Raw genomic sequence first — 27,761 nt, 5'->3', positions numbered from 1 at the left:
AATGTCAAGTAGTTCTTTCTATGTTGCTGGAACATAAGAAATAGCTAGAGCCGTAAGATGTGGTGCATTTCTGGGGATATAAGCATGCAAACGGGAGAAGAAATGAGGCTGAAGGTGAGCTGGAGCTAGATCACTCTGAAAGGCGAAGAGATGAAAGCAGATCAGCTAGGGACCTTGGGACCCATGGAACAACGCAGTAAAGTTCCTGGTTTTTTCTGGTCATATATCCCAGATCTAAAGTTGAAGGAGCCAGCAGCCTGGAAACGCCAATGGGCACAGGCAAAAAAGCTCCCCCAAAATCTGCTCACTCTAGCCAACGTACCAGGAAAGGAGCAACTAGGAAGACAGGAAACAGCTAGTAGACAGTAACTGCTTTACTTCAGCCAAACACGACAGAAAAAACTGCGGCCCCACCCATGCCAGCAAATGCCAATAGGGGCCTAGATTTCTATCCCTGCCAGGCTGTAATTACTTACCCCAATCTGCCCACAGGGGAGGTGTTAGAGAATCTGAGTAGAGAGCAAGGACTTTCATTCCTGCTGGGTAGTAAGAACTATCCCCCACCACGATGTCAGTAGACACCATTTGAGGAGCCTGAACTTTAACACTCATCGAGCAGTGATGAAGTTCTCTACCTGCTTCCCTGCTGGGGTGCTGTCATGGGAAGTCTAGTGGAAAGTCAGGACTTTCACAACTGCCCAACAGTAATGAGGCCACCTCCTCCCAACATGGTGTCAGTAGAAGCCAACTGGGAAGCAGAAATGACATACCCATACCCCTCTCAGTTAGGGAAGTATCAATAGAGTCCTAGTGGGGAGTCAGAATTCCAACCTCTGCATAGCCCTGCACCTTGGGTGTCAAGCCAAGTGGGGAACCAGAAAGAACATTAACCCTAAACTGGCCGGGCACAGTGGCTCATGTCTGTAATCCCAGCACTTTGGGAGGCCGAGGCGGATGGATCACAAGGTCAGGAGATCGAGACCATCTTGGCCAACATGGTGAAACCCCGTCTCTACTAAAACACAAAAAATTAGCCAGGCCTGGTGGTGCATGCCTGTAATCTCAGGTACTTGGGAGGCTGAAGCAGGGGAATCACTTGATCCCGGGAGACAGAGGTTGCAGTGCGCTGAGATCGTGCTACTGAACTCCAGCCTGGCGATACAGCAAGGCTCAGTCTCAAAAAAAAAAAAAAAAAAAATTAGCCGGGCATGGTGGTGCGTGCCTGTAATCCCAGCTACTAGCGGGAATGAGGCAGGAGAATCGCATGAACCCGGAGGCGGAGGTTGCGATGAGCCGAGATCACACCATTGCACTCCAGCCTGGGCAACAAGAGTGAAACTCCGCCTCAAATATAACATAACGTAATATAACATAACATAAAATAAAATAACAAAATAACATAACATAAAATAAATAACAAAATAACATAAAATAAAACAACATAAAATAACATACAATAACAAAATAACATAAAATAAAATAACAAAATAACAAAATAACAACAAAATAACATAAAATAACATAAAATAAAATAAAATAACATAATAAAATAAAGTAACATAAAATAACAAAATAAAATAACATAAAATAACAAAATAAAACGTAACATAAAATAACAAAATAACATAAAATAACAAAATAAAAATAACAAAATAAAATAACATAACATAACATAAAATTAAAATAAAATAAAATAATTTTTTTTTTTTTTTTTTGAAACAGAGTCTTGCTCTGTCACCCAGGCTGGAGTGCAGTGGCACGATCTCGGCTCACTGCAAGCTCCGCCTCCCGGGTTCACACCATTCTCCTGCCTCAGCCTCCCCAGTAGCTGGGACTACAGGCGCCCACCACCATGCCCAGCTAATTTTTTGTATTTTTTAGTAGAGACGGGGTTTTGCCGTGTTAGCCAGGATGGTCTCGATCTCCTGACCTTGTGATCCACCTGCCTCAGCCTCCCAAAGTGCTGGAATTACAGGCGTGAGCCACTGTGCCCAGCCTATAAAAATTTTTAAAAAGAACATTAACCCCAATCTGGCAGTAACAAGGCAGTGCTCCTGCCTTCCACTGCTGGGGTGACGTCAGAGACTCAAACTAAGACAGAAAAGTCTCATATCACCTAAAATGTCCTGGTTTCAATAAAAAATTACTCTGAATCATGCTAAGAACCAGTAAGACTTCAAACTCAAAAAGAGATAATCAATATATGCCAACAGTAAGGTAATAGAAACGTTAAAATTATTTGACAACGATTTTAAAGGAGCCATAAAAAAATGCAATTAAATTTTCAAAAGTAAACAAACATGCTTAAAAAAAAATGAGTGAACAGGCCAGGCGTGGTGGCACTTTGGGAGGCCAAGGCAGGCAGATCATGAGGTCAGGAGCTCGTGACCAGCCTGACCAACATGATGAAACCCCATCTCTACTAAAAATACAAAAATTAGCTGGGCATGGTGGCACACGCCTGTAGTCCCAGCTACCCAGGAGGTTGAGACAGAAGAATCACTTGAACCTGGGAGGCAGAGGTTGCAGTGAGCCAAGATCACGCCACTGCACTCCAGCCTGGGCGACAGAGCAAGATTCTCCGTCTCAAAAATAAATAAAATTTAAAAAAAATTAATAAGAAAAAAATGAAAACAGACTCAGCAAGGCAAGAGAGGATATAAAGAAGAATCAAATAGAAATTTTAGAAGTGAAAAATACAATAATGCTTGAGGTCAACAGTAAAATAGAGAGCAGAGAAATAAGATCAGTGAACTAGAAGATAAAAGAATATAAATTACCTAATTTAAATAACAAGAACAGAATGGGAAAAAAAACAAAACCAAAAACCTAAAGCTATATTTGTGTCACTGGAATATCTCAAGGACAGGAGAAAGACAGTGGGGTTGAAAAAGTACTTAAAGAAATGATGAGCAGGCACAGTGGCTCATGCTTATAATCCCAATACTTTGGGAGGATGAGACAAGAGGATTACCCGAGGCCAGGAGTTTGAGGCCAGCCTGGGCAACACTGCAAGACTCCATCCCAACAACAAAAAATTTTAATTAGTCGGGCATGGTGATGCATACCTGTAGTCCTAGCTAGTCAGGAGGCTGAGGTCGAAGGATCGCTTGAGCCCAGGAGTTTGAGATTATAGTGAGCTATGATTGCACTGTAGCTTGGGTGACAGAGTAACACCCTGACTGGGAGAGAACAAAAAACAAAAAACTGAGCGTGGTGGCTCATTCCTATAACTGGGAGGCTGAGGTGGGAGGATTGCTTTGAGCCCAGGGGTTCAAGACCAGCCTGCAAAACATAGAAAGATATCATCTCCATTACAAATTTTTTAAAATTAGTCAGATGTTGGTGGCATGCACCTGTGGTCTCAGTTACTTAGGAGGCTGAGTCAGGAGGATTGCTTGAGTCCAGGAGTTCAAGGCTGCAGTGAGCTATAATCATGCCACTACACTCTAGCCTGGGAAACAGAATGAGACCTTGTCTCAAAAAATATTTAATTAAAAAAAAAGATAGGCTGGATGCAGTGGCTCACGCCTATAATCCTAGCACTGTGGGAGGCCAAGGCAGGAGGACTCCTTGAGGCCAGGGGTTCAAGACCAACCTGGCCAACATAGTGTGACTCCATCTCTATTTTAAAAAAAAAAAGATCACTCAGAAAAATTGGAAGCAGTGGTTTACATGTAGTTAAGGGAATTTTATCTGATGGCTTCAATTTTCTTACTAAGATAAATGGTAGAAAGTCTGAGAAGGGCAAAGAACATCTGAAACTACTGTGAGGAACACTAGTTAACTAGGGAAATACTCCAGAATTCCTGGGCAGTGCCGAGGGGCCCACCTTTATGTTACTGACTTCCCTCCTTGTCATACAGGTCTCAGTCTAGTATCACCACTTTAGAAGCTTTCTCTGATCATCCAAGTTAAAACACCTCCCTTCCTTTATTATTCTTCTTAAGAGAACAGTGTTCTTTTTCCCTCAGAGAACCTGGCACAACCTGTAATTCTATATGTTTACTTCCTAATTGTGTCTCCCACTGGACTATATGCTCCATGAAAGCAAGATTCATGTTGCGTTGTCTTATTTAAATATTCACAGTAATCCCTGTGAGGGAGTTATAATTATCAACATTTTACAGATGAGGAATCTTAGACTTGTAAAGTAACTTGTCCAGCATCAAATAGCAAATTAATGTTGGAAACAGGACTCATACCTAGGACCGATTTCTAGATCTCATGCTCTTTTCTTATTTAAAAAAAAATCTTGGCTGGGCACGGTAAATCACATCTATAATCCAAGCATTTTGGGAGGCCGAAGCGGGTGGATCACCTGAGGTCAGGAGTTTGAGACCAGCCTGGTCAACATGGCGAAACCCTATCTCTACTAAAAATACAAAAAACAAAAATTAGCCAGGCATGGTGGTGCATGCCTGTGATCCCAGCTACTCAGGAGGCTGAGGCAGGAGAATCACTTGAACCTGGGAGGCGGAGATTGCAGTGAGCCGAGATAGTGCCACTGTACTCAAGCCTGGCAACAGAGCAAGACTCCATCTCAAAAAAAAAAGATAAAATAAAATAAAGAATCAACATGCTCTAAATGATAACTCAAAGGCTTCTTTCCTTCTTTCAAGGAGTAAAATACAGACGCATAAATACAAGAATTGTGCCCCAGAGCCTTTTTTCTTTCTTTCTGATTTAGGACAGACAGCTGAAGTGACCAGCAATGTGATTTACAAATAAGTGGGGTGCTAGTCTGGGAGTGTAAGCTTTCAATCACCTAGAAAGTCTATCTGGCTAGTCAAGGAAGCAATTAATAATGTTTCAAATTTTCAGTTTTATCTCGAACCAGAAGGCTGAACATGTCAAGATTTGTAAATTTAGATTAGATTGACAGTATGACACAGAAACATTATCTTTAGATGGTAAAATTCTCACTCTGATTTCTAGCTCTTATGCCCATATTTCCTGGAAAATTTTTAGCATGCAGACACAGATACAATGAGAAAAGATAATGACAAGAGAATCACAGACCCCAATAAGTAAAACTCTAGCATCAGATTTATTTTAATTAAGACTGCTACTGGCTGAGTGCAGTGGTTCATAACTGTAATCCTAGTAATTTGGGTGGCTGAGGCAGGAGGACTGCTTGAGCCCAGCAGTTTGATACCATCCTGGACAACACAGTGAGACCCTGTCTCTACAAAAAAATTTCAAAGTAGCCAAAATCACACCACAGCACTCCAGCCTCGGTAACAAAGCAAGATCCTGCCTCTTAAAATAAAAAATAATTATTAAAAAAACTGCTTTGGATTTTTGTATTTTTTAATTAATTTTTTGCAGACAAAACAATAAACATTTTCTAAAATACATACAAACAAAAAGATGCATATCAAACAGATTAGGAAGGTTGCACATGGGAAGACGGGGAATAGAAATGGGGAGTGGGAATTAAAGAAAATAAATGAGAGAGGGACTTTGTATGGATCAATGATAATAACTCAATCCTCTATTTGACAAAGAAGAAGGAGAAGGAAAAGGAAGAAAAAGAAAGTGGAATAAAGGATCAGAAAGGGAGGAAAATAGAAAAAATTAGAGTATGACTCCAGGGTAGACCTGTTTTGTTGTCGCTGGGTTGGTTGGTTGGTTTGTCTGTTGTATTTTTCATATGTTTCGCCATGTTGGCCAGGCTGGTCTCGAACTCCTAGCCTCAAGTGATCGACCCGCCTCAGCCTCCCAGAGTGCTGGGACTACAGGCATGAGCCACCACGTCCAGCCCCCACATTGCTTCTGGCCTCCGTGGTAGACCTCCCAGACGGGGCGGTCGGGCAGAGGCACTCTCCACATCCCAGATGGGGCGGCCGGGCAGAGGCGCTCCTCAATTCCCAGACAGGGCGGCCAGGCAGAGGCGCTCCTCACTTCTTCCCAGACGAGGCGGCCGGGCAGAGGCGCTCCTCACTTCCCAGACGGGGCGGCCAGGCAGAGGCGCTCCTCACTTCCCAGACGATGGGTGGCCGGGCAGAGACGCTCCTCACTTCCCAGACGATGGGTGGCCGGGCAGAGGCGCTCCTCACTTCCTAGATGGGGCGCCCGGGCAGAGGCGCTCCTCACTTCCCAGACGAGGAGGCCGGGCAGAGGCGCTCCTCACTTCTTCCCAGACGGGGCAGCCGGGCAGAGGCGCTCCTCACATCCCAGACGGGGCAGCGGCCGGGCAGAGGCTGCAATCCCAGCACCCTGGGAGGCCAAGGCAGGAGGCTGGGAGGCGGAGGCTGCAGCGAGCCAAGACCACGCCACCGCACTCCAGTCCGGGCAACACCCAGCACCGAGTGAGCAAGACCCCGTCTGCAGTCCCAGCACCTCGGGAGGCCGAGGTGGGCAGAGCACTCGGGGTCAGGAGCTGGAGACCAGCCTGGCCAACATGGCGAAACCGCGCCTCCAGCCAAAGGAGAAAAAGCAGGCAGCAGTGGTGACGCGCGCCGGCAATCCCAGGCAGCCCGCAGGCCGGGGCAGCGAGCCGACTAGATTCCAGCCTGGGCCACAGAGGGAAGAAAAGAAAGAAAAAAGGAAAGAAAAGAAAGAAAGAAAAGAAAGGAAAGAAGGAAGGAAGGAAGGAAGGAAGGAAGGAAGGAAGGAAGGAAGGAAGGAAGGAAGGAAGGAAGGAAGGAGAAAGGAAAGAGAAAGGAAAGAAAGGAAGGAAGGAAGGCAGGCAGGCAGGCAGGAAGGAAGGAAGGCTAAAAAAAACTGCTTTTATAGCTACTACTTAAAGCAATTTACAGATTCAATGCAATTCCTATCAAAATACCAATGACATTCTTCACAGAAATAGAAAAAATATCTTAAAATTTGTATGGGACCACAAAAGACCGTGAATGGCTCAAGCAATCCTATGCAAAAGGAATAAACCTGGAAGCATCATACTACCAGACTTCAAAATATACTATAAAGCTATAGTAACCAAAACAGCAAAGTACCAACATAAAAATAAACACACAGACCACACAGAAACAGAAGAGAAACCCTAGAAATTAATTCACGTATCTACAATCAACTGATTTTTGACAAAGGCACCAATGACATTGACTGGGAAAAGAACAGTCTGTTCAATAGATGGTGCTGGGAAAGCTGGATATCCACAGGCAAAAGAATGAAACTAGACCCCCCAATCTCTCACCTTTATAAAAACCAACTCAAAATGAATCAAAGACCTAAATGTAAGACTCAAAACTATAAAACTACTAGAAGAAAATATAGCGAAGGGCCAAGCGCGGTGGCTCACACTTGTAATCCCAACACTTTCGGAGGCCGAGGTGGGCAGATTACCTGAGGTCAGGAGTTCAAGACCAACCTGACCAACATGGTGAAACCCTGTCTCTACTAAAAATACAAAAATTAGCTGGACATGGTGGCGGGCACCTGTAACTCCCAGCTACTCGGGAGGCTGAGGCAGGAGAATCACTTGAACCTGGGAGGCGGAGGCTGCAGTGAGCTGAGATGGCGCCACTGCACTCCAGCCTGGGTGACAAGAGCAAAACTTCGTCTCAAAAAAACAAACGAAAAAAAAAATAGCAGAAACACTTCAGGACATTCACCTGAGAAGATTTTATGAACAAACCTCAAAAGCACAGGCCAGGCATGGTGGCTCATGCCTGTAATTCTAGCACTTTGGGAGGCTGAGGCAGGAGGATCACTTGAGTTCAAGACCAGCCTGGGAACCATGGTAAGGCCCTGCCTCTACAAAAAATTTTAAAAACTACCTGGGCATGGTGGTACATGCCTATAGTCTCAGCTAATTGGGAGGCTGAAGCAGGAGGATTGCTTGAGCCTGAGGGGTTAAGGCTGCAGTGAGCCACGACCACACCACTGTACTCCAGCCTGCGTAACAGAGTGAGACCCTGTCAAAAAAAAAAAAAAAGCACAGGCAACAAAAACAAACGTAGACAAACGGGATTATATCAAACTAAAAGCTTCTGCACAGCACAGCAAAGGAAACAATCAACAGAGTGGAAAGACAACCTACAGAATGAGAGAAATTACTTGTAGATTATTCAGCTGGTGGGGATTAATATCCAGAATATATTAAGAAACTCAAACATCTCAACAGAAAAATAAACAATCCAATTTAAAAGTGGGCAAATGACCTGAATAGATATTTCTCAAAAGAAGACATACAAATGGCCAACAAATATATAAAGAAATTGCTCAAAACCACTAATCATCAAGGAAATGCAAATCAAAACGACAATGAGGTATTATCTCATCTCAGGATGGCTATTAACAAAAGACAAAAAATAACAAATACTGGATGTAGAGAAGAGAATTCTTATACATTGTTGGTGGGAATGTAAACTAGTATAGACTCTATGGAAAGCAGTGTGAAGGTTCCTCAAAAAACTACAAATAGAACTACCATATCCAGCAATCCCACTAATGGACATTTATTCAAAGGAAAGGAAATCAGAATATCAAAGAGACATCTGTACCCCCCCCCCCGGTTTACTGCAGCACTATTCACAATAGCAAGATGCAGAATCAATCTATGTGTCCAATAACAGATGAATGAATAAAGAACAAGTGGTGTACATACATAATGGAATACTATACAGCCATCAAAAAGAATAAAATCCTGTCATTCACAGCAACATGGATGGAGGACATTATGTTAAGTGAAATAAGCCAGGAGCAGAAAATTAAACACAGCATGTTCTCACTCATATGTGAAAGCTAAAAAAAGTGATCTCGGGCCGGGCGCGGTGGCTCACGCTTGTAATCCCAGCACTTTGGGAGGCCGAGGCGGGCGGATCACGAGGTCAGGAGATCGAGACCACGGTGAAACCCCGTCTCTACTAAAAAATACAAAAAATTAGCCGGGCGCGGTGGCGGGCGCCTGTAGTCCCAGCTACTCGGAGGCTGAGGCAGGAGAATGGCGTGAACCCGGGAGGCGGAGCTTGCAGTGAGCCGAGATTGCGCCACTGCACTCCAGCCCGGGCAACAGAGCGAGACTCTGTCTCAAAAAAAAAACAAAAAAAAAAAAACAAAACAAACAAACAAACAAAAAAAACAAAAAAGTGATCTCATAGAAGTAAAAGTAGAACAGGTTAGTAGAGGCTGGCAACTGGTAGAGGGAAGAGGAGGATAGGCAGAGATTGATTAAAGGATACATAATCACAGCTAGACAGGAGGAGTTAGTTCTAGTGTCCTACACACTGTAGGATAACTACAGTTAACAATAATTCGTAGTTTCAAATAGTTACAAGGATGATAGTGAATATTTCCAATGTAAATGTTTGAGATGATGAATATGCTAATTACTCCAATCTTATCACTATACATTATATGTATTGAAGCATCATTACATACCCCATAAATATGTACAATTATTATATGTCAATTTAAAAATAGGCCAGTGCCAGGCATGGTGGTTCACACCTGTAATCCCAGCATTTTGAGAGACCAAGGAAGGTGGATCATTTGACGTCAGGAGTTTGAGACCAGCCTGGCCAACATGGTGAAACCCTGCCTCTACTAAAAATACAAAAATTAGCTGTGCATGGTGTCAGGCGCCTGTAGTCCCAGCTACTTGGGAGGCTGAGCCAGGAGGATCAAATGAACCCAGGAGGCAGAGATTGCAGTGAGCCGAGACTGCAGTGAGCCGAGACTGCACCACTGCACAGAGTGAGATTCCATCTCAAAAAAAAAAAAAAAAAAAAAGTAGGCCAGGCATATTGGCTCATGCCTGTAATCTCAGTACTTTGGAAGCCTGAGGCAGGAGGCTAACTTGAGGCCAGGAGTTCAAGACCAGCCTGGGGAGCATGGCAAGACCGTCTCTACAAAAAATAAAAGAAGAAAAAGAAAATTTTTTAACACACACAAAAAAGACTGCTACCAATATCACTGATCCTTTGAATTGAGTAAATAAGTAAAAAAATTTTAAATGTGTATGTTAAACATTTTCTAAAATCAATATGCTATTAGAAACTGTATGATATTACCAGTTTTTTGTTTTTGTTGTTTTTTTGTTGTTGTTGTTGTTAGAGTCTCACTCTTGTCGCCCAGGCTGGAATGCAATGGCGCAATCTTGGCTCACTGCAACCTCCACCTCCGTGTTCAAGCAATTCTCTCTGCCTCAGCCTCCTCAGTAGCTGGGATTACAGGCACCCACCACCACGCCGGGCTAATTTTTGTATTTTTAGTAGAGACAAGGTTTTGCCATGTTGGCCAGGCTGGTCTCGAACTCCTGACCTCAGGTGATCTGCCTGCCTTGGCCTCCCAAAGTACTTGGATTACAGTCGTGAGCCACTGCCCTCGGCTGCTATTACCAATTCTAGAAGTATTCACAAGGCGGGAGCGGTGGCTCACGCCTGTAATCCCAGCACTTTCGAAGGCCTAGGCAATAGATCACTTGAGGTCAGGAGTTTAGGACCAGCCTGGCCAACATAGTGAAATCCCATCTCTACTAAAAAAAAAATACAAAAATTAGCCAAGTGTGGTGGCATGTGCCTGTAACCCCAGCTACTCCGGAGGCTGAGGCACGAGAATTGCTTGAACCTGGAAAGCAGCGGTTGCAGTGAGCCAAGATGGCGCCACTGCACTCCAGCCTGGGTGACAGAGCAAGACTCTGTCTCAAGGAAAAAATAATAACAGTAATAAATAAAAAATAAAAGTATCAACTGAATAACTTTCTTCTCAGTATGAATATTTTCAAACACGAAGAAAAATGTATAAAGCAACTTTTACAAATTGAGACAAGAACTGGCAACATGTTCCTTTGCATATTCTCAGTAGTATCAAATCTTGACTGTTTGAAGATGGATATGATTTGTATAAAGAGATTAAATAATTCAGAACCCTTCTTGATGAAGAAGACAGGTAATCACACTGGGGTAACACAATTAGGGACAAGTTATTTTTCTGACCCTCAGTTTCCTCATCTGAAGGCAGTCTGAAGAGAAGAGGTAGAAAATACATTTCAAGCATGTAGCCTCTCAAAGACATTACTCTGAGGACAAATATTTAGTCAGACTTGCTTAAAACCCACACCTATTATCTTATCCATATAAAGCATTTGCTATAGTGCCTAACATACAATAATAAGCATTTAATAAATGTTAACTACTACTATTAGCTAGTAGTTACATTTCCAAAGGATAACTGAATCTAGCAAAGTTAAGGCCTTAGCATTTGTTCTTTTGATTTACAAGACAAGTTTTCTCTTTTTAATCTAATATACTGAGCACTGGCTAGGGGCAGTGGCTCATGCCTGTAATCCCAGCACTTTGGGAGGCCGAGGCAGGTGGATCACTTGAGGTCAGGAGTTCAAGATCAACCTGGCCAACATGGTGAAACCCCATCCCTACTAAAAATACAAAAATTAGCTGGGCATGGTGGTGGGCACCTGTAGTCCCAGCTACTCAGGAGGCTGAGGGCAGGAAAATCGCTTGAACCCAGGAGGTGGAGGCTGCAGTGAGCTGAGATTGCGCCACTGCACTGCAGCCTGGGTGACACAGCGAGACTCCATCTCAAAATAATAATAATAAGGCCGGGCGCGGTGGTTCACGCTTGTAATCCCAGCACTTTGGGAGGCCGAGGCAGGCGGATCACGAGGTCAGGAGATCGAGACCACGGTGAAACCCCGTCTCTACTAAAAATACAAAAAAAATTAGCCGGGCGTGGTGGCGGGCACCTGTAGTCCCAGCTACTCGGAGAGGGTGAGGCAGGAGAATGGTGTGAACCCGGGAGGCGGAGCTTGCAGTGAGCCGAGATCGCACCACTGCACTCCAGCCTGGGCAACAGAGCGAGACTCCGTCTCAAAAAATAAATAAATAAATAAATAATAATAATAATAATAATATACTGAGCATGATCATTAAATTGAGATTAGAAAGAAATGCTAACACTGGCATGATCTCCTAAATTGTTGTGCAGCTGTGTAAGTGACTTTTAACTTTAACATATATAATACAGAAATTTACCCTAGTTCCTATGACAGGCTGGAAAAATTCAAAGAGACTGCAGGCATGAAGAACTTTGTGAAAAACAAGGAATGTAGAGGTCTTCTTCTTTCCTAAATTATTCCAAAATGCCTCAGTTACAGCCTCATTTCATCCTACTCTTCCTTGGAACACATTATTGGAACTTAACAGTTTTATATATATAAAGTCACAGCAAAAGTATAAACCAGTATGTGGCATCCAGGAGCAGGGATACCTCTAACATAGGTGTAGGAAGGCTGTGTGGCACAGTGGAACGAGTATATATTTAAAATTTGACAGACTTGCACATGAATTAGGACTCCACTATTTACTTGCAGTATGACCCTCAGGAAGTTAACTTCTCTGAACTTCAGTTTATCTGTATGTAAACGGGAATGATAATAGCTACCTTACAGAGTTTTTGCGAAAATTCCACGAAAATATATGTAAAATGCCTGGCACATAGGCATTCAATAAATGACAGTTATTATTATTGCCAAATTTACATTCTATTCTACAGCTGTGGACAAATCATATTCCATACTTATGAGTTTATCAACTGTAAAGATATAAAGGTGTATCTTTTTTTTTTTTTTTTTTTGAGACAGAGTCTTGCTCTGTCACCCAGGCTGGAGTGCAGTGGTGCAATCTCGACTCACTGCAACCTCCGCCTCCTGGATTCAAGCGATTCTCCTGCCTCACCCTCTGAGTAGCTGGGACTACAGGCATGCGCCACCACACCCGGCTAATTTTTGTATTTTTAGTAGAGACGGGGTTTCACCATGTTGGTCAGGCTGGTCTCGAACTCCTAACCTCGTGATCCGCCTGCCTTGGCCTCCCAAAGTGCTGGGATTACAGGTGTGAGCCACTGCGCCCGGCCAAGATAGATCTCTTTCAAATTAAAACTTGAAGTAACAAAATTTCTCCACACATAAGCAAAACTACACAGATAAGACCTTCCCAATTGATTTTCAGCATTGGTTTTTGAAAACCAAAGTACTAAATTGGCTGTGATTTCCCATCTCAAAGGTCAAAATCAGAAATTAGTTTTTCCATAACAGTAATAATTCTCCCACTGTCAAATGAAGACATAAGGTTTTTTGTTGTTGTTTGTTTGAGACAGAGTCTTGCTCTGTCGCCCAGGCTGGAGTGCAGTGGTACGATCTCGGCTCACTGCAACCTCTGCCTCCTGGGTTCAAGTGATTCTCCTGTCTCAGCCTCCCGAGTAGCTGGGATTATAGGCACGTATTGCCACACTCAGCTAATTTTTGTATTTTAGTAGAGATAGGGTTTTGCCATCTTGGCCAGGCTGGTCTCGAACTCCTGACCTCAGGTGATCCACCTGCCTCAGCCTCCCAAAGTGCTGGGATTACAGGCATGAGCCACCACGCCCAGCCCGATGTAAGTTATTTTATACTGGCAAACCTCTAAATGGATACAAGTTATAGGAGTTATTTCTGACATAAGAATGAATTCTCAACTGCGCATAGTGGCTCATGCCTATAATCCCAGTGCTTTGGGAGGCCAAGGTTGGAAGATTGCTTGAGGCAAGGGGTTTGAGGCCAGCCTTGGCAACAGAGTGAGACCTTATCTCTACAAAAATAAAAATAAAAAAATTAGCCAAGCTATAGTCCCAGCTACTCAGGAGGCTGAATCAGGAGGATCACACGAGCCCAGGAGTTTTGTGCTACTGCACTCCAGCCTGGGCAACAGAACAAGGCCCTGTTTCTTAAAAAATTAAAAAAAAAAAAAAAGACTTCTCAAAGTCAAAAAAAAAAGGTTTGCCCCATTAGAAATGAAAAATGTTGAAATTAGCCAGGCGTGGTGGCACAAGCCTGTGGTCCCAGCTACATGGAAGGCTGAGCTGGGAGGATCACTTGAGCCCAGGAGGTTGAGACTGCAGTAAGCCGTGTTTGCACCACTGCACTCCAGCCTGGGTAACAGACTGAGACCCTGTCAAGAAAAAAAAAAAATGAAAAATGTTTATTATAAATTACACAGTAAGAGGCAATAAATGAATTCATAGTCCTGGCATCAGGCTCATTTGGCCTTCTCAGTTATTTCTAAGAAAATAATTAAATGGCTACTGTAGCACTTCAAAATCAAATCCAATTGACAGCTCATAATTTTTGTTTCCTCTGTTTATTTTTTTTACCATGAAAAGCCATGGTCCGAAGCAGTCGATCAGCCACCTCCTGTGGGAATACTCCAGGTTCCTGCAGACACAGTGTTCCATCTTGTCTGGCTGAACAGAACTTCTCAAGGTGAGTAGTCAAGAAATTCAAGCAGATATCAAGTAAGGAATAGGGAGATGCCTCCTCCTTGGAGCCCAGGGAAAAATATAAAAGAAACACAAAAACCAACAAGTTAGTTTCCAGAAAAGCAGAGAACAAAACATTCATGTACTCATTTCACAAGTATTTCTTTAGTGTCTATCATATGCTAGACACTGTGTAAGGCATACAATCTGTGATCTATGTTCTCAAGAAGCAATAGAAGTGAAAACACTGAAACAAACATTTACATACAGCCCCTTTAGTACTAAAATAGAGGACACACTGGGTACTAAGTATGCACAAAGCAGGGGGTTCTAATCAGTCAGGGATGGTGAGTGGAAGACCTCAGAGCTTAGGAAGCTCGAAACCAACTAAAGCATCACAATATGCTGTTCAGACATGAGTATGAAGCTGAGAGAGCTATTTTTTAAAAATAGGGTAGGGCCGAGGTGGGAGGATCACTTGAGGCCAGGAGTTCGAGACCAGCCTGGCCAACATGGCAAAACCCATCTCCACTAAAAATACAAAAATTAGCCAGGCATGGTGGGGGACACCTGTAGTTCCAGCTACTCAGGAGGCTGAGGCAGGAGAATCACTTGAACCCAAGAGGCGGAAATTGCAGTGAGCCGAGATTATGCCACTGAACTCCAGCCTGGGTGACAGAGTGAGGCTCTGTCTCAAAAAACAAGGCCAGGTGTGGTGGCTCACGCCTGTAATCCCAGCACTTTGGGAGGCCGAGGCGGGTGGATCACCTGAGGTCGGGAGTTCGAGACCAGCCTGACCAACATGGAGAAGCCCTGTCTCCACTAAATACTAATACAAAATTAGCCAGGTGTGGCGGCACATGCCTGTAATCCCAGCTACTTGGGAGGCTGAGGCAGGAGAATCGCTTGAACCTGGGAGGTGGAGGTTGCAGTGCGCTGAGATCATGCCATTGCACTCTAGCCTGGGCAACAAGAGCGAAACTCCATCTCATAAAACAAACAAAAAAGACAAGCTTATCCTAAGACTCATATGGAAATCCAACACCTAGAATAGCCAAAACTATCTTGGAAAAGAAAAACAAAGTTGAAAGACTTTGACTACTAAAGCAATCAAAACTGTATGGCACCAGCATAAGGATAGACATATAGATCAATGAACTAGAATTCAGAGTTCAGAAATAAACTCTTACACTCGTGGTCAATTGATATTGACAAGAGTGCCAGGATAATTCAACGGGCTTGCTTTTTGGCTGGGCACAGTGGCTCACGCCTGTAATCCCAGCACTTTGGGAGGCCAAGGCGGGCGGATCATGAGGTCAGGAGATCGAGACTATCCTGGCTAACACGGTGAAACCCCATCTCTACTAAAAATACAAAAAAATTAGCCAGGCATGGTGGTGGGCGCCTGTAGTCCCAGCTACTCCGGTGGCTGAGGCAGGAGAATGGCGTGAACACAGGAGGCGGAACTTGCAGTGAGCCGAGATCATGCCACTGCACTCCAGCCCAGGTGACAGAGCAAGACTCCGCCTCAAAAAAAAGAATAGGCTTTTCAACAAATGATGCTGGGACCACTGGACATCAACACACAAAAGAATAAAGACAGAGTCCTATCTCACACCATGTAGAAAAATTACCTCAAAATAGATCAAGGTCCTAAATATAAGAGCTAAGATTGTTTCTCTTAGAAGAAAACATAGGTGTAAAAAGTCCGGGCTTTAGATTAGTAAAGTTTCTTAGATATGACACCAATGTATATCTATTAAACTTCAAAAAAAATTAAAAACTTTTGTGCTTCAAAGATCACCATAAAGAAAGTGAAAAGGACACGGTGGCTAACTCCTGTAATGCCAGAACTTTGAAAGGCTGAGGCAAGAATATTGCTTGAGCCCAGCAGTTTGAGACCAGTCTGAGGAACATGGTGAAACCCTGTCTCTACAAAAAATACAAAAATTACCCAGGTGTGGTGGCGCATGCCTGTAACCCCAGCTACTTGGGAGGCTGAGGCAGGAGAAATCGGTTGAACCGGGGAGGCGGAGGTTGCAGTGAGCCAAGATTGCACCATTGCACCCCAGCCTGGGTGACAAGAGGGAAACTCCATCTCAAAAAATAAATAAATGTAAAATAAACTGATAAGAACAGATACTACACTTGATCTTAGCCAAAAGGCCGAGAAATAGTCAAAGGTAGGCCGGGTGCAATGGCTTATGCCTGTAATCCCAACACTTTGGGAGGCCAAGGTGGACGGATCACCTGAGGTCAGGAGTTCGAGACCAGCCTGGCCAACATGGTGAAGCCTCATCTCTGCTAAAAATACAAAAATTAGCTGGTGTGGTTATAAGTGTCTGTAGTCCCAGCTACTTGGGAGGCTGAGGCAGGAAAATTGCTTGAACCCAGGAGGCGGAGGTTGCAGTGAGCCAGGATGGTGCCACTGCACTCCAGCCTGGGCGATAGAGCCAGACTCCATCTCAAAAAAAAAAAAGGCAAAGGGGGCCGGGCACAGTGGCTCACACCTGTAATACTTGGGAGGCCGAGGCAGGCAGATCACCTAAGGTCAGGAGTTCAAGACCAGCCTGGCCAACATGGAGAAACCCCATCTCTACTAAAAATACAAAATTAGCTGGGCATGGTGGTGCATGCCTGTAATCCCAGCTACTTGGGAGGCTGAGGCAGGAGAATTGCTTGAACCCGGGAGGCAGAGGTTGCGATGAGCCAAGATCGCACCATTGCACTCTGGCCTGGGCAACAAGAGCGAGACTCCGTCTCAAAAAAAAAACAAAAAACAAAAATTAGCCAGGCATGTTTGCAGATGCCTATAATCTCAGCTACTAGGGTAAGGCTGAGGCAGGAGAATTGCTTGAACCCAGAAAGTAGAGATTGCAATAAGCCAAGATCACGCCATTGCACTCCAGCCTGGGTAACAGAGCGAGACTCTGTCAAAAAAAAAAAAAAAAAACAAGAAGAAGAACAATAGCAACAACCAGAAGAAGAAGAAGAAGAACCATGGACAATAATTGCTGATGGGAGAAAAAACTGGAAACCTCATACATTGCTGGTGGAAATGAAAGATGTTGCAGCTGCCTTGGAAAACAGCTTAGCAGTTTATTACAAAATTAAACAGAGTTACCAACATGATCCAGCAATTCTACTCCTAAGTATATACCCAGAAATAAAAACATGTCCACACAAAATCTTGTATATGAATGTTTACAGAAGCATTGTTCATAATAGTTAAAAAGTGGTCTGAGGTTGGGCATGGTGGCTCACACCTGTAATCCTAGAAGTTTGGGAGGCCAAAGTGGGTGGATCATGAGGTCAGGTGTTCGAGACCAGCCTAACCAACTTGGTGAAACCCCGTCTCTCCTAAAAATAAAAAAATTAGCTGGGTGTGGTGGTGCACTTCTGTAATCCCAGCTATTCAGGAGGCTGAAGCAGGAGAATCACTTGAACACAGGAGGCGGAGGTTGCAGTGAGCTGAGAGCATGCTGCTGCACTCCAGCCTGGGCGACATAGCGAGACTCTGTCCCAAAAAAAAAAAAAAAGTTGTCCGAATTGTTTTTACTCACAACACTACTGACACCAAATTTCTGGGCTTTTCCCACACCAACAACCAGTTCTGACACCAACTGGGTATCCTACAATTCAATTCGATTCTGACACTAACTACCCAGAATTAGCATAGCACTACAGTTTAGGCCACTGCCCCCACTGCAGGCGCCAGTCACAAGTCTCAGGTTTCCACCTGTACTTCTGACCAATGAACTATCAACTGCGGGATTCCAAGATTCCCTGAGGAGGGCCTCATGTTTGATTATCTGCTAATATGACTCACAGAATTCAGGAAGGCACTTCACTTGCCATTAACTTCCAGGGAGGGGAGAAGGACTCAAAGTTGTTAATAACCAATGGCCAATGATTTAATCAATCATGCATATGTAATAATGCCTCCACAAAATCCCCCAAAAATGGGGTTTGGAAAGTATCCAGGTTGCTGCACACATTGAAGTGCTGGGGGTGGGGTAGGATGTGCTGGAGAAGGCATGGAAGCGTCAAGCTCCTTCCCCCATAGGTTGCCCTATGTATCTCTTCCATCTGGCTGTTCATTTGTATCCTTTAAAATATCCTTTGTAATAAGTAAGTAAACTTTTCCTGGGTTCTGTGAGTACTCTGGCAAATTATCAAACCCAGGGAGGGAGGTGTGGGAACCTCCAATTTGTAGCCAAGACTGACAGGTGTTGTGGTTAATCCAGAGACCTAGTACCTGAACTGGCATCTGAGGGAGGTCATCTTGTGGAAGTGAGCCCCTCACCTGTGAGGTCTATGCTAATGCTGGTTACTGTCAGAACTGAGGTAAATTTTAGGGCACCCAATTGATGTCTGCTGAGAATAGGAGAATTGCTCCGTATAGGGAAAAAAAAAAAACCACACATCTGGTCACATAAGTGTTCTGTGTTGTGAGTACAGTAGGAGAAAACAGTTTGTTTTCTCCTAGTATATGGTTTGGTATCAAAAGTATTGACAGTGGTGTGAATATAAAGGAGTATAAAGAAGGAAAAAATGTTGTTTTTCCTATCATATGCCTTGGTCCTTCTGGCAACCAGCCCAGAAAGAAGCTATCTAGGTGCTCCTGGACACCAGTCAACTCATTAGCATACAAAAACTCTTTTCACTCCAGAGCTTCCAAGGGGTTTGGGAACTAACATGCGAGAAACAAGAGTATGAAGACCAAATTTGGGGGGGTTTTTTGTGTGTTTCTGAGACGGAGTCTTGCTCTGTCACTCAGGCTGGAGTGCAGTGGTGCAATCTTGGCTCACTGCAACCTCTGCCTAACATCAGGTTCCAGTGATTCTCCTGCCTCAGTCTCCAGAATAGCTGGGACTACAGGCACATGCCACCACGCCCGGCTAATTTTTGTATTTTTGGTAGAGACGGGGTTTCACCATGTTGGCCAGGCTAGTCTCAAACTCCTGACCTCAAGTGATCTGCCCACCTCAGCCTCCCAAAGTGCTGGGATTACAGGCGTGAGCCACCGCACCAGCTTTTTTTTTTTTTTTTAACTATATCATAGTAGAAACAACCCAAATATATCCATCAAAACTGATAAATGGGTAGGGTGGGATGGGGTGGGCGTAGTGGCTCACAATTGTAGTCCCAGTACTTTGAGAGGATCACTTGGGCCCAGCCTGGGCAATATGGTGAAACCCCATCTCTACAAAAAACACAAATTAGCTGGGTGTGGTAGCAGGTATCTGTAGTCTTAGTTACTCGGGAGCTGAAGTGGAAGATTGCAGTGAGTCGTGATGGCGCCACTGCATTCCAGCCTGGGTGACAGAACAAGACTCTATTTCAAAAACAACAAAAACCAGATGACTGGATAAACAAAATATACTACAGCCCCACATGGAATACTACTTAGCAAAACAGGAATGCTGATGTACTGTACAACATGAATGAGCCTTGAAAACATGCTAAGTGGAAGAAGCCAGTCACAGAAAGACCACATATTGTATGATCCCATTTGTATGAACTGTTCAGAAGAGGTAAATCTACAGAGACAGAAAGGAGATTATTGGCTGCTTAGGGTTAGGGGGAAGGTGGGTTAGAAGAAAATGGAAAGTGAATGCTAGTGGGCACAGGGCTTCTTTTTGGAGTGATGAAAATGTTCCAAAATTGACTGTGGCTATAGTTGCACCACTCTGCATATACTAAAAACCACTGAACTGGGTACACTTTAATAGGTGAAATGCATGGTATGTGAATTATATCTCAATAAAGCTGTTATTAAAAATAGTTGCCGGAGTCAGGTGTGATGGCTCACACCTGTAATCCTAGCACTTTGAGAGTCCAAGGCAGGCAGATCACCTGAGGTCAGGAGTTCAAGATCAACCTGACCAACACAGTGAAACTCTGTCTCTACTAAAAATACAAAAATTAGCCAGGCATGGTGGCTCATGCCTGTAATCCCAGCTATTCAGCAGGCTGAGGCAGGAGAATCACTTGAACCTGGGAGGCGGAGGTTGCAGTGAGCCGAGATCGCACCACTGCACTCTAGCCTGGGCAACAAGAGTGAAACTCTGTCTCAAAAAAAAAAAAAAAAAAAGAAAAATAGTTGCTGGGGGCCAGGCAGAGTGGCTCACACTTGTAATCCCAGCATTTTGGGAGGCTGAAGCAGGAGAATCGCCTGAACCTGGGAGGTGGAGGTTGCAGTGAGCCAAGATTGCACCACTGCTCTACAGCCTCTACAGCCTGGGTGACACAGCAAGACTCCGTCTCAAAACTAGACTAAACTAAAATAAATAGTTTAAACAAGTGTAAACACAAGACTAGAAATAAATACATCAAAATGTTAATGATAGTTAGAGGTCATCTTATCCAAACTCCACATTTCAAAGATCCGGAAAAAGGCTAAAAACTACAGTGAATTGCACCTCAAATATGTTTCAATTCATGAGTTCATAATGATACAAAATAAAAACCAACTTGTTATCTTTGAAGGACACCAGGGAAATATCAACTCTGTATTTTGAAAATTGATAAGGATGGGCATGGTGGCTCATGCCTGTAATCCCAGCAGTTTGGGAGGCTGAGGCAGGCGGATCACCTGAGGTCAGGAGTTCAAGACAAGCCTGGCCAACACGGTGAAACCCCGTCTCTAATAAAAATACAAAAATTAGCCAAGCATGGTGGCAACCCGAGAGGCGGAGGTTGCGGTGAGCCAAGATCACACCATAGCACTCCAGCCTGGGCAACAAGAGCGAAACTCCATCTCAAAAAAAAAAACAAAAAAACAAAAAAACAAAAAAAAACCCACAAGATCACCAAGAAATTCCTGTTTGAACACTGGCTTCAGGTAATTCCCTCCTCTATTCCCCAGCAAGTTTAGTTTCTTCAGCTGTTACAAGTAAAAGTTGGAAAAAGAGAGACCTATAAAGTGTAGACACTTTAGCAAGGTATTCGAAACATTTTCCTAGCTAGTTCCAACCTTCCTCTCTAGCCTTTCTCACTGTTCCCTTCTCCCTGCCCCAAACAAGCTACCTGCCAGATACACTAAACTGCATGTTTAAGCAACCTAGCACTTACTGTTCCTTAAGTACTGTAAGAGACATTTTCACACCTCAGAGCTTTTGTTAGTCCTTTTATGGCAAAAATCTCACTCATCTTTCTTTTTTTATTTATGTATTTTGTTTATTTTTTTGGAGATAGTTTGGCACTTGCTGTCCAAGTTGGAATGCAAAGGCACGATCTCGGCTCACTGCAACCTCCACCTCCCAGGTTCAAGCAATTCTCCTGCCTCAGCCTCCCAAGTACTTGGGATTACAGGCGCACGGCACCACATTTGACTCATTTTTTTGTATTTTTAGTAGAAACGGGGTTTCACCATGTTAGCCAGGCTGGTCTTGAACTCCTGACCTCAGGCAATCCGCCTGCCTTAGCCTCCCAAAGTGCTGGGATTACAGGCATGAGCCCCCACGCCTGGCCATTTTTTTTCTTATTTTTCTTTTTTAAGATGGAGGCTCATTCTGTTGCCCAGGCTGGAGTGCAGTGGTGTAATCTTGGCTCACCGCAACCTCCACCTCCCCATTCAAGTGATTCTTGTGCCCACTGCAACCTCCACCTCCCAGTTCAAGTGATTCTCCTGCCTCAGACTCCCATGTAGCTGGGATTACAGGCGCGTGCACCATGCCCAGCTAATTTTTAGATTTTCAGTGGAGACAGGGTTTCACCATGTTGGCCAGGCTACTCTCAAATTCCTGACCTCAGGTGATCTGCCCGCCTCAGCCTCCCAAAGTGCTGGGATTACAGGCATGTGCCATCGTGCCCAGCCAGCCTCATCTTTCAAAATTCAAAGCTCACTACTTCTGTGATGTCTCTCCTAATTTCTAAGGCAGAATTAATTTTATTCTCAGCACCTGAAAAATTAAATTGTACCATTAACAACAGCTACTGTGTACTGAATGACAACTGTGTGGTGCCAGCCACCAATCTATGTACTTCATAAATATTTTCAATCTTCAATAAACAACTTTGTTTTGAACAAAAGTAAACTGAGGCTCAGAAAGATTAATTTACATATCAGAGATAAAACAGCCAGCAGATGGCAGAGCAAGAATAAAAATCACAACAGCTATCTTTTACAAGGCATTTAGTATGTATCAGGTCCTGGTGCAGATCTCTTTCCATTTCTACATCCTGAGCCGAGCACAATTACATTATTGCATTTTAAAGATGAGGAAACTAAGGCTTAGGTTAAATCTCTTCCCTATATTCACATGGCCAATATATTGCTAAACCCAGACTTCAACACAAGAATGAGGCCAAAGCTTATATTTTTAAGTTCTTAACTACTCTACTACTATCATAATTATAATTGTAGAGCACTTATATGCTAATATATGCTATGTGCTATATGCTATTAACTATGCTAAGTGCTTTACATATATAATTTCATTTATTTCTCATAAGAATTCTATAAATTAAATTCCATCAGTATCCCTATTCTACAGATAAGGACATTGAGGCTATGAGGGTTTAAGTAATTTGCTCAAGATTACAGAGCTAATAAATGGTAGAGTCAGGATTAGACCCCAGGCAATCCGACTCTACAGTTAAATCTGTGCTTTTACCACTACATACACTGCCCTTTATATCTGATTCCCAAGCTAGTTTTCTTTTACAATTCCATGTTAAACCATGGTTATCTATGACTGTATCTGTTTACCCCACTCAGCCATGAACTCTTCAAGTAGAAGGAACTTGTTAACCCTTCCTTTATCCCTAGAACCACATGCGGTCCCTGATTTTTACCTGTTATGAGAGAGAGAAAAAAAAGAGAGTTCAGATTAAGAGAGTGGTAAAGGAACTTTCCCAGTGTCACATACTGTAGAAAGTGGGGCCAAGATACAAATCCAGGTCTGTTAATAATGAAGTCCATACTTTTTCTACTACACCATATCATCTCTCAAACAGAACAATTATTAGTCTGGCTTTGAAATAAATGCCAAAATACAACTTGGGACTAACTAGTTACAGTGGCTCAGACAGGAGGTGACAATGCTATGGATTAGAGTAGAGGCAATGAAAATGCAAAAAAAAAAATCAAAAGTGAAAAATATTTTGCAGAAAAGAATTGACGAAATGTAGTAAACAATCAAACAGGAAATCAGTGCTGACTTTTTCTTAATACCCAGAAGCTAGCATAACATCTGGCACCCTAGTAGATAGGCAAGTGTTCTTTGAAAGACTGATCAACATTCATACAACACATTTCTTACACACATTATATCATTTACCCCTCACAACTTTCTTGTAGAACTGCTATAACAGATACCATTTTGTATATGAGGATGCTGGAACTCAGAAATAATAATGTACCCAAGTTCATATATTTAGAACGTGGCAGAACTGGACCTTGAACCAATCTTCAATGCCAAATATCATGCCCTTTGTCTTACCCATAAGGCCTCTCAGATGGAGGGAAAGGATGGAGGGGGGAGTTAAGACCTTACCTGCCAAAAAAAAAATAAATAAATAAATCCCAGATTTAACCCAGATCTGTTAATTATGGTCAGAAGAGATAATGAAGCCCTGTAATTACCTCAAGTACAGCAAGCAGAGTGACACAGTCCCTGAGCAATGGCTGAAAATATATTCTACAGCAAATAGGAAAAACAATTCCAGCCGCAAAAAAAAAAAAAAAAAAAATGGCGGCCGATCTTTATTTTTTTGGTTAATATAGTGTTTTTTTGGGACATGATATAAACCTGATAAATGTGAATTTTTCAAGGAAAGTTTGCCCAGATTGGTCCTCTCAAATACTGCTGGTCAGAGTGTAAATTGGCACAATTTTTCAGAAACTGGGGAAGTCCCTTTATCACTCTCCTAATTTGAACTCATTCTCCCTTTTGTTCTTCTAATAGGTAAATATCAGGGACTATGCTGGGTTCGGGGGATATAGGAAAGGTTAATAATTCTGCTTGGTGTATCTGTGAACTCCATTCTACTTCATGATGTTTCAAGAAATGCAAATAAAGACTTTGAGTTATTTCAAAATGACTTTTTGGTTGCAGGATTGTGTTCCATGGATTATGACACTGAACTAAGACTAGGCCACACAGGTCATAACTTAAAGAGTTAAATATTTGCCAAGTGCAGTGGCTCACACCTGTAATCCCAATGCTTTGGGGGGCCAAGGAAGGCAGATCACGAGGTCGAGACCACCCTGGCTAACACGGTGAAACCCCGTCTCTACTAAAAAAATACAAAAAATTAGCTGGGCGTGGTGGCACGCGCCTGTAGTTGCTACTCGGGAGGCTGAGGCAGGAGAATTGCTTGAACCCGGGAGGTGGAGGTTGCAGTGAGCCGAGATCGAGTGCCACTGCACCCCAGCCTGGGCGACAGAGTGAGACTCCGTCTCAAAAAAAAAAAAAAGAGTTAAATATTCAAGCGATTCTCCCCTTGTTTGCACCATTGCACTCCAGCCTGGGCAACAAGAGTAAAATTCCGTCAAAAAAAAAAAAAAAAAAACAGCTGGGCGCAGTGGCTCACCCCTGTAATCCCATCACTTTGGGAGGCTGAGACGGGTGGATTGCTTGAGGTCGGCAGTTCAAGACCAGCCTGGCCAACATGGTGAAACCCCATCTCTACTAAAAATACAAAAATTAGCTGGGCATGGTGGTGGATGCCTGTAATCTCAGCTGCTTGGGAGGCTGAGGCAGGAGAATCGCTTGAACCGGGAGGCGGAGGTTGCAGTGAACCAAGATCGTGCCACTGTGCTCCAGCCTGGGCAACAGAGTGAGACTCCATAACAAACAAAAAAAAAGAAAACCACCAGGTTAGAACAATGCCTTATACATCTCCATATCCCCTACGCTTACAGAGTAAATGTTTCAGTGTCTACTGAGTAAGAAGTATGAATAAATGAACTACCTATAAGCAGATCCCCTGCTCTTGAACCACAGCTTCTTATAAAAGCAAGGCATACCAGGGAGCATGGCGCAATGAAGACAAGGCAAAAAAGGAATCTTATACCATTAGCTCTTCCTAAACCTTCTCATAGCTTTCTTTTAATCTCTATCCTTCCTTCCCACAACCCCCACTCCGGTTTTTATTGGTCTTCCTAAATGCTCCTGCCTTGAAGTATTTAGTCATTTACACAACACTCAACTAGAGGTATTCTCAGTACTTTCCCCAAGACTCAGTCAGTTATCTGTTTTGTTGGTTAGTTTGTTTTGTGTATTAAAAGCTTCATTCTGTTACTGTATTGCCAGAGCCATGGCAAAGAAGCATTTCAACATTCTGAGCACTTGTGGACGGACTTCAGAACCTCTGAGCAATGAGGTTTATATTTTGGTTAATTATAAGAAAAAATATCCTTTGTGAATTATGCTGGTAACAATGCCTTACAGTAAACAAAGGATATTCACATCCTGATTTTCATTTGATACTCACAATAACCTTACAAAGTAGAAGAAAAAGTATTAAAATTTTCATTTTACAGTTAAGAAAGCTGAGGCACAAAAATGACTTCTCTAGAAATATTTTTGTTTTTTGGTTTTTTTTTGAGATGGAGTCTCGCTCTGCCAGGCTGGAGTGCAGTGGCGCGATCTCACCTCACTGCAACCTCCTCCACCTCCCGGGTTCAAGCAATTCTCCTGCCTCAGCCTCCTGGGTAGCTAGGACTACAGGCACGTGCCACCACGCCCGGCTAACTTTTTGTATTTTTAGTAGAGATGGGGTTTCACCATGTTAGCCAGGATGGTCTCGATCTCCTGACCTCGTGATCCGCCCGCCTTGGCCTCTCAAAGTGCTGGGATTACAGGCGTGAGCCACCACACCCAGACCTTCTCTAGAAATATCGTAGTTAAGAACAACAGTAGAACTGAAGCTGAATTCTAGTGGTATCACAATGGGCAAATTACCTAGCTCTTCTGACACTCAGTTCTGTTCTATGTAGAGTGGGGATAATATTAGTACAGTCACGTGTTGCTTAACAACAGGAATACATTCTGAGAAATGTGTCATTAGGCAATTTTGTCATTGTGTGATCACAGAGGTGGTAGATAGGATGCAAAAACCTGTACAGCATGTTACTGTACTGAATACTGTAGGCAATTGTAACAAAATGTTAAGTATTTGTGTATCTGAAAAACCTAAACATAGAAAAAGGCTGGATGCAGTGGCTCACACCTGTAATCCCAGCACTTTGAGAGGCTGAGGTGGGCAGATCACTTAAGGTTAGGAGTTTGAGACCAGCCTGGCCAACATGGTAAAACCCCATCTCTACTAAAAATACAAAAATTAGCTGGGTATGATGGCTTGTGCCTGTAGCCCTAGCTACTGGGGAGGCTGAGGCAGGAGAATCACTTGAACCCAGGAGGCGGAGGTTGCAGTGAGCTGAGATCAATCGTGCCACTGCACTCCAGCCTGGGTGACAGAGCGAGACTCGGTCTCAAAAAGAAAGAAAGAAAAGGTACAGTAAAAATAGGCATAAAAGATAAAAAATGGTACACCTGTAGAGGGGACTTAACATAAATGGAGCTTGCAGGACTGGAAGGTACTCGGAATAAATCAGTTGAATCAGTGATAGTGAATGTGAAGGCCTAGGACATTACTGCACACTATTGTAGACTATAAATACTTAGGCTACACTAAATTTATTTAAATTTTTTTTCTTTTTGGGGGGTGGGGGCAGAGTCTATCACCCAGGCTGGAGTACAGTGGTGTGATCATAGCTGACTGCAGTCTCAATTTCCTGGAATCAAGTGATCCTCTCACCTTAGCCTCTGGAATAGGTGGGACTACAGGTGTGCACCAAAGCACCCAGCTAATTTTTTTTATTTTTGGTAAAGACAAGGTCTTGCTATGTGCCCAGGCTGGTCTCGAACTCCTGAGCAAACTTTTTCTTTCTTTGATAATAAATTAACATTATCTTACTGTAACTTTCTTAGCGATTTATGAACTTTCACTTTTTTTATTAACTTTTTGACTCTTTTTTTATTTTTATTTTTTTGAGACGAAGGCTCGCTCTGTCGCCCAGGCGGGAGTGCAGTGGCATGATCTCCGCTCACTGCAAGCTCCACCTCCTGGGTTCAGGACATTCTCCTGCCTCAGCCTCCCGAGAAGCTGGGACTACAGGCGCCTGCAACCACGGCCGGCTAATTTTTTGTATTTTTAGTAGAGACGGGGTTTCACTGTGTTAGCCAGGACGATCTCGATCTCCTGACCTCATGATCTGCCCACCTCGGCCTCCCAAAGTGCTGGGATTACAGGCATGAGCCACTGCGCCCGGCCTACTTTTTGACTCTTGAAGTAACAAAACATAAACACATTGTACAGCTGTAAAAAAGTACAAAAAAATTCTCTTTTATATCTCTTTTTCTATCTTTTATTTTTTTTAGAGACACGGTCTTGCTCTGTCACCCAGGCTGGAGTACAATAGAATAATCACAACTCACTGCAGCCTCGACTTCCCAGGCTCAAGAGATCCTCCCACCTCAGCCATCCGCGTAGCTGGGACTACAGGCACGTGCCATCATGTCTGGCTAATT

General features: G+C 43.4%; 1 protein-coding gene and 1 pseudogene across 4 annotated transcripts in view; both read right to left on the bottom strand.

The window, feature by feature from the left end:
• ZYG11B (zyg-11 family member B, cell cycle regulator) overlaps window positions 1-27,761 on the bottom strand; it is a 116,783-nt gene that overhangs the window by 71,849 nt on the left and 17,173 nt on the right. For all 4 annotated transcript variants that reach the window (XM_055235243.2, XM_063613844.1, XM_063613843.1 and 1 more), the window contains exon 2: window positions 14,113-14,278. In XM_055235243.2, coding sequence (XP_055091218.1) covers window positions 14,113-14,278 — 166 coding nt within the window. The remainder of the gene's footprint in view (window positions 1-14,112; window positions 14,279-27,761) is intronic.
• On the bottom strand, window positions 16,241-16,395 carry LOC129459000 (uncharacterized; annotated as a pseudogene).

The sequence above is a fragment of the Symphalangus syndactylus genome, chromosome 19 (assembly GCF_028878055.3).
Source record: "Symphalangus syndactylus isolate Jambi chromosome 19, NHGRI_mSymSyn1-v2.1_pri, whole genome shotgun sequence".
NCBI lineage: Eukaryota > Metazoa > Chordata > Mammalia > Primates > Hylobatidae > Symphalangus > Symphalangus syndactylus.
The sequence above is the reverse complement of the archived record's forward strand: the minus strand, read 5'-3'. Positions and strand labels throughout refer to the sequence as shown.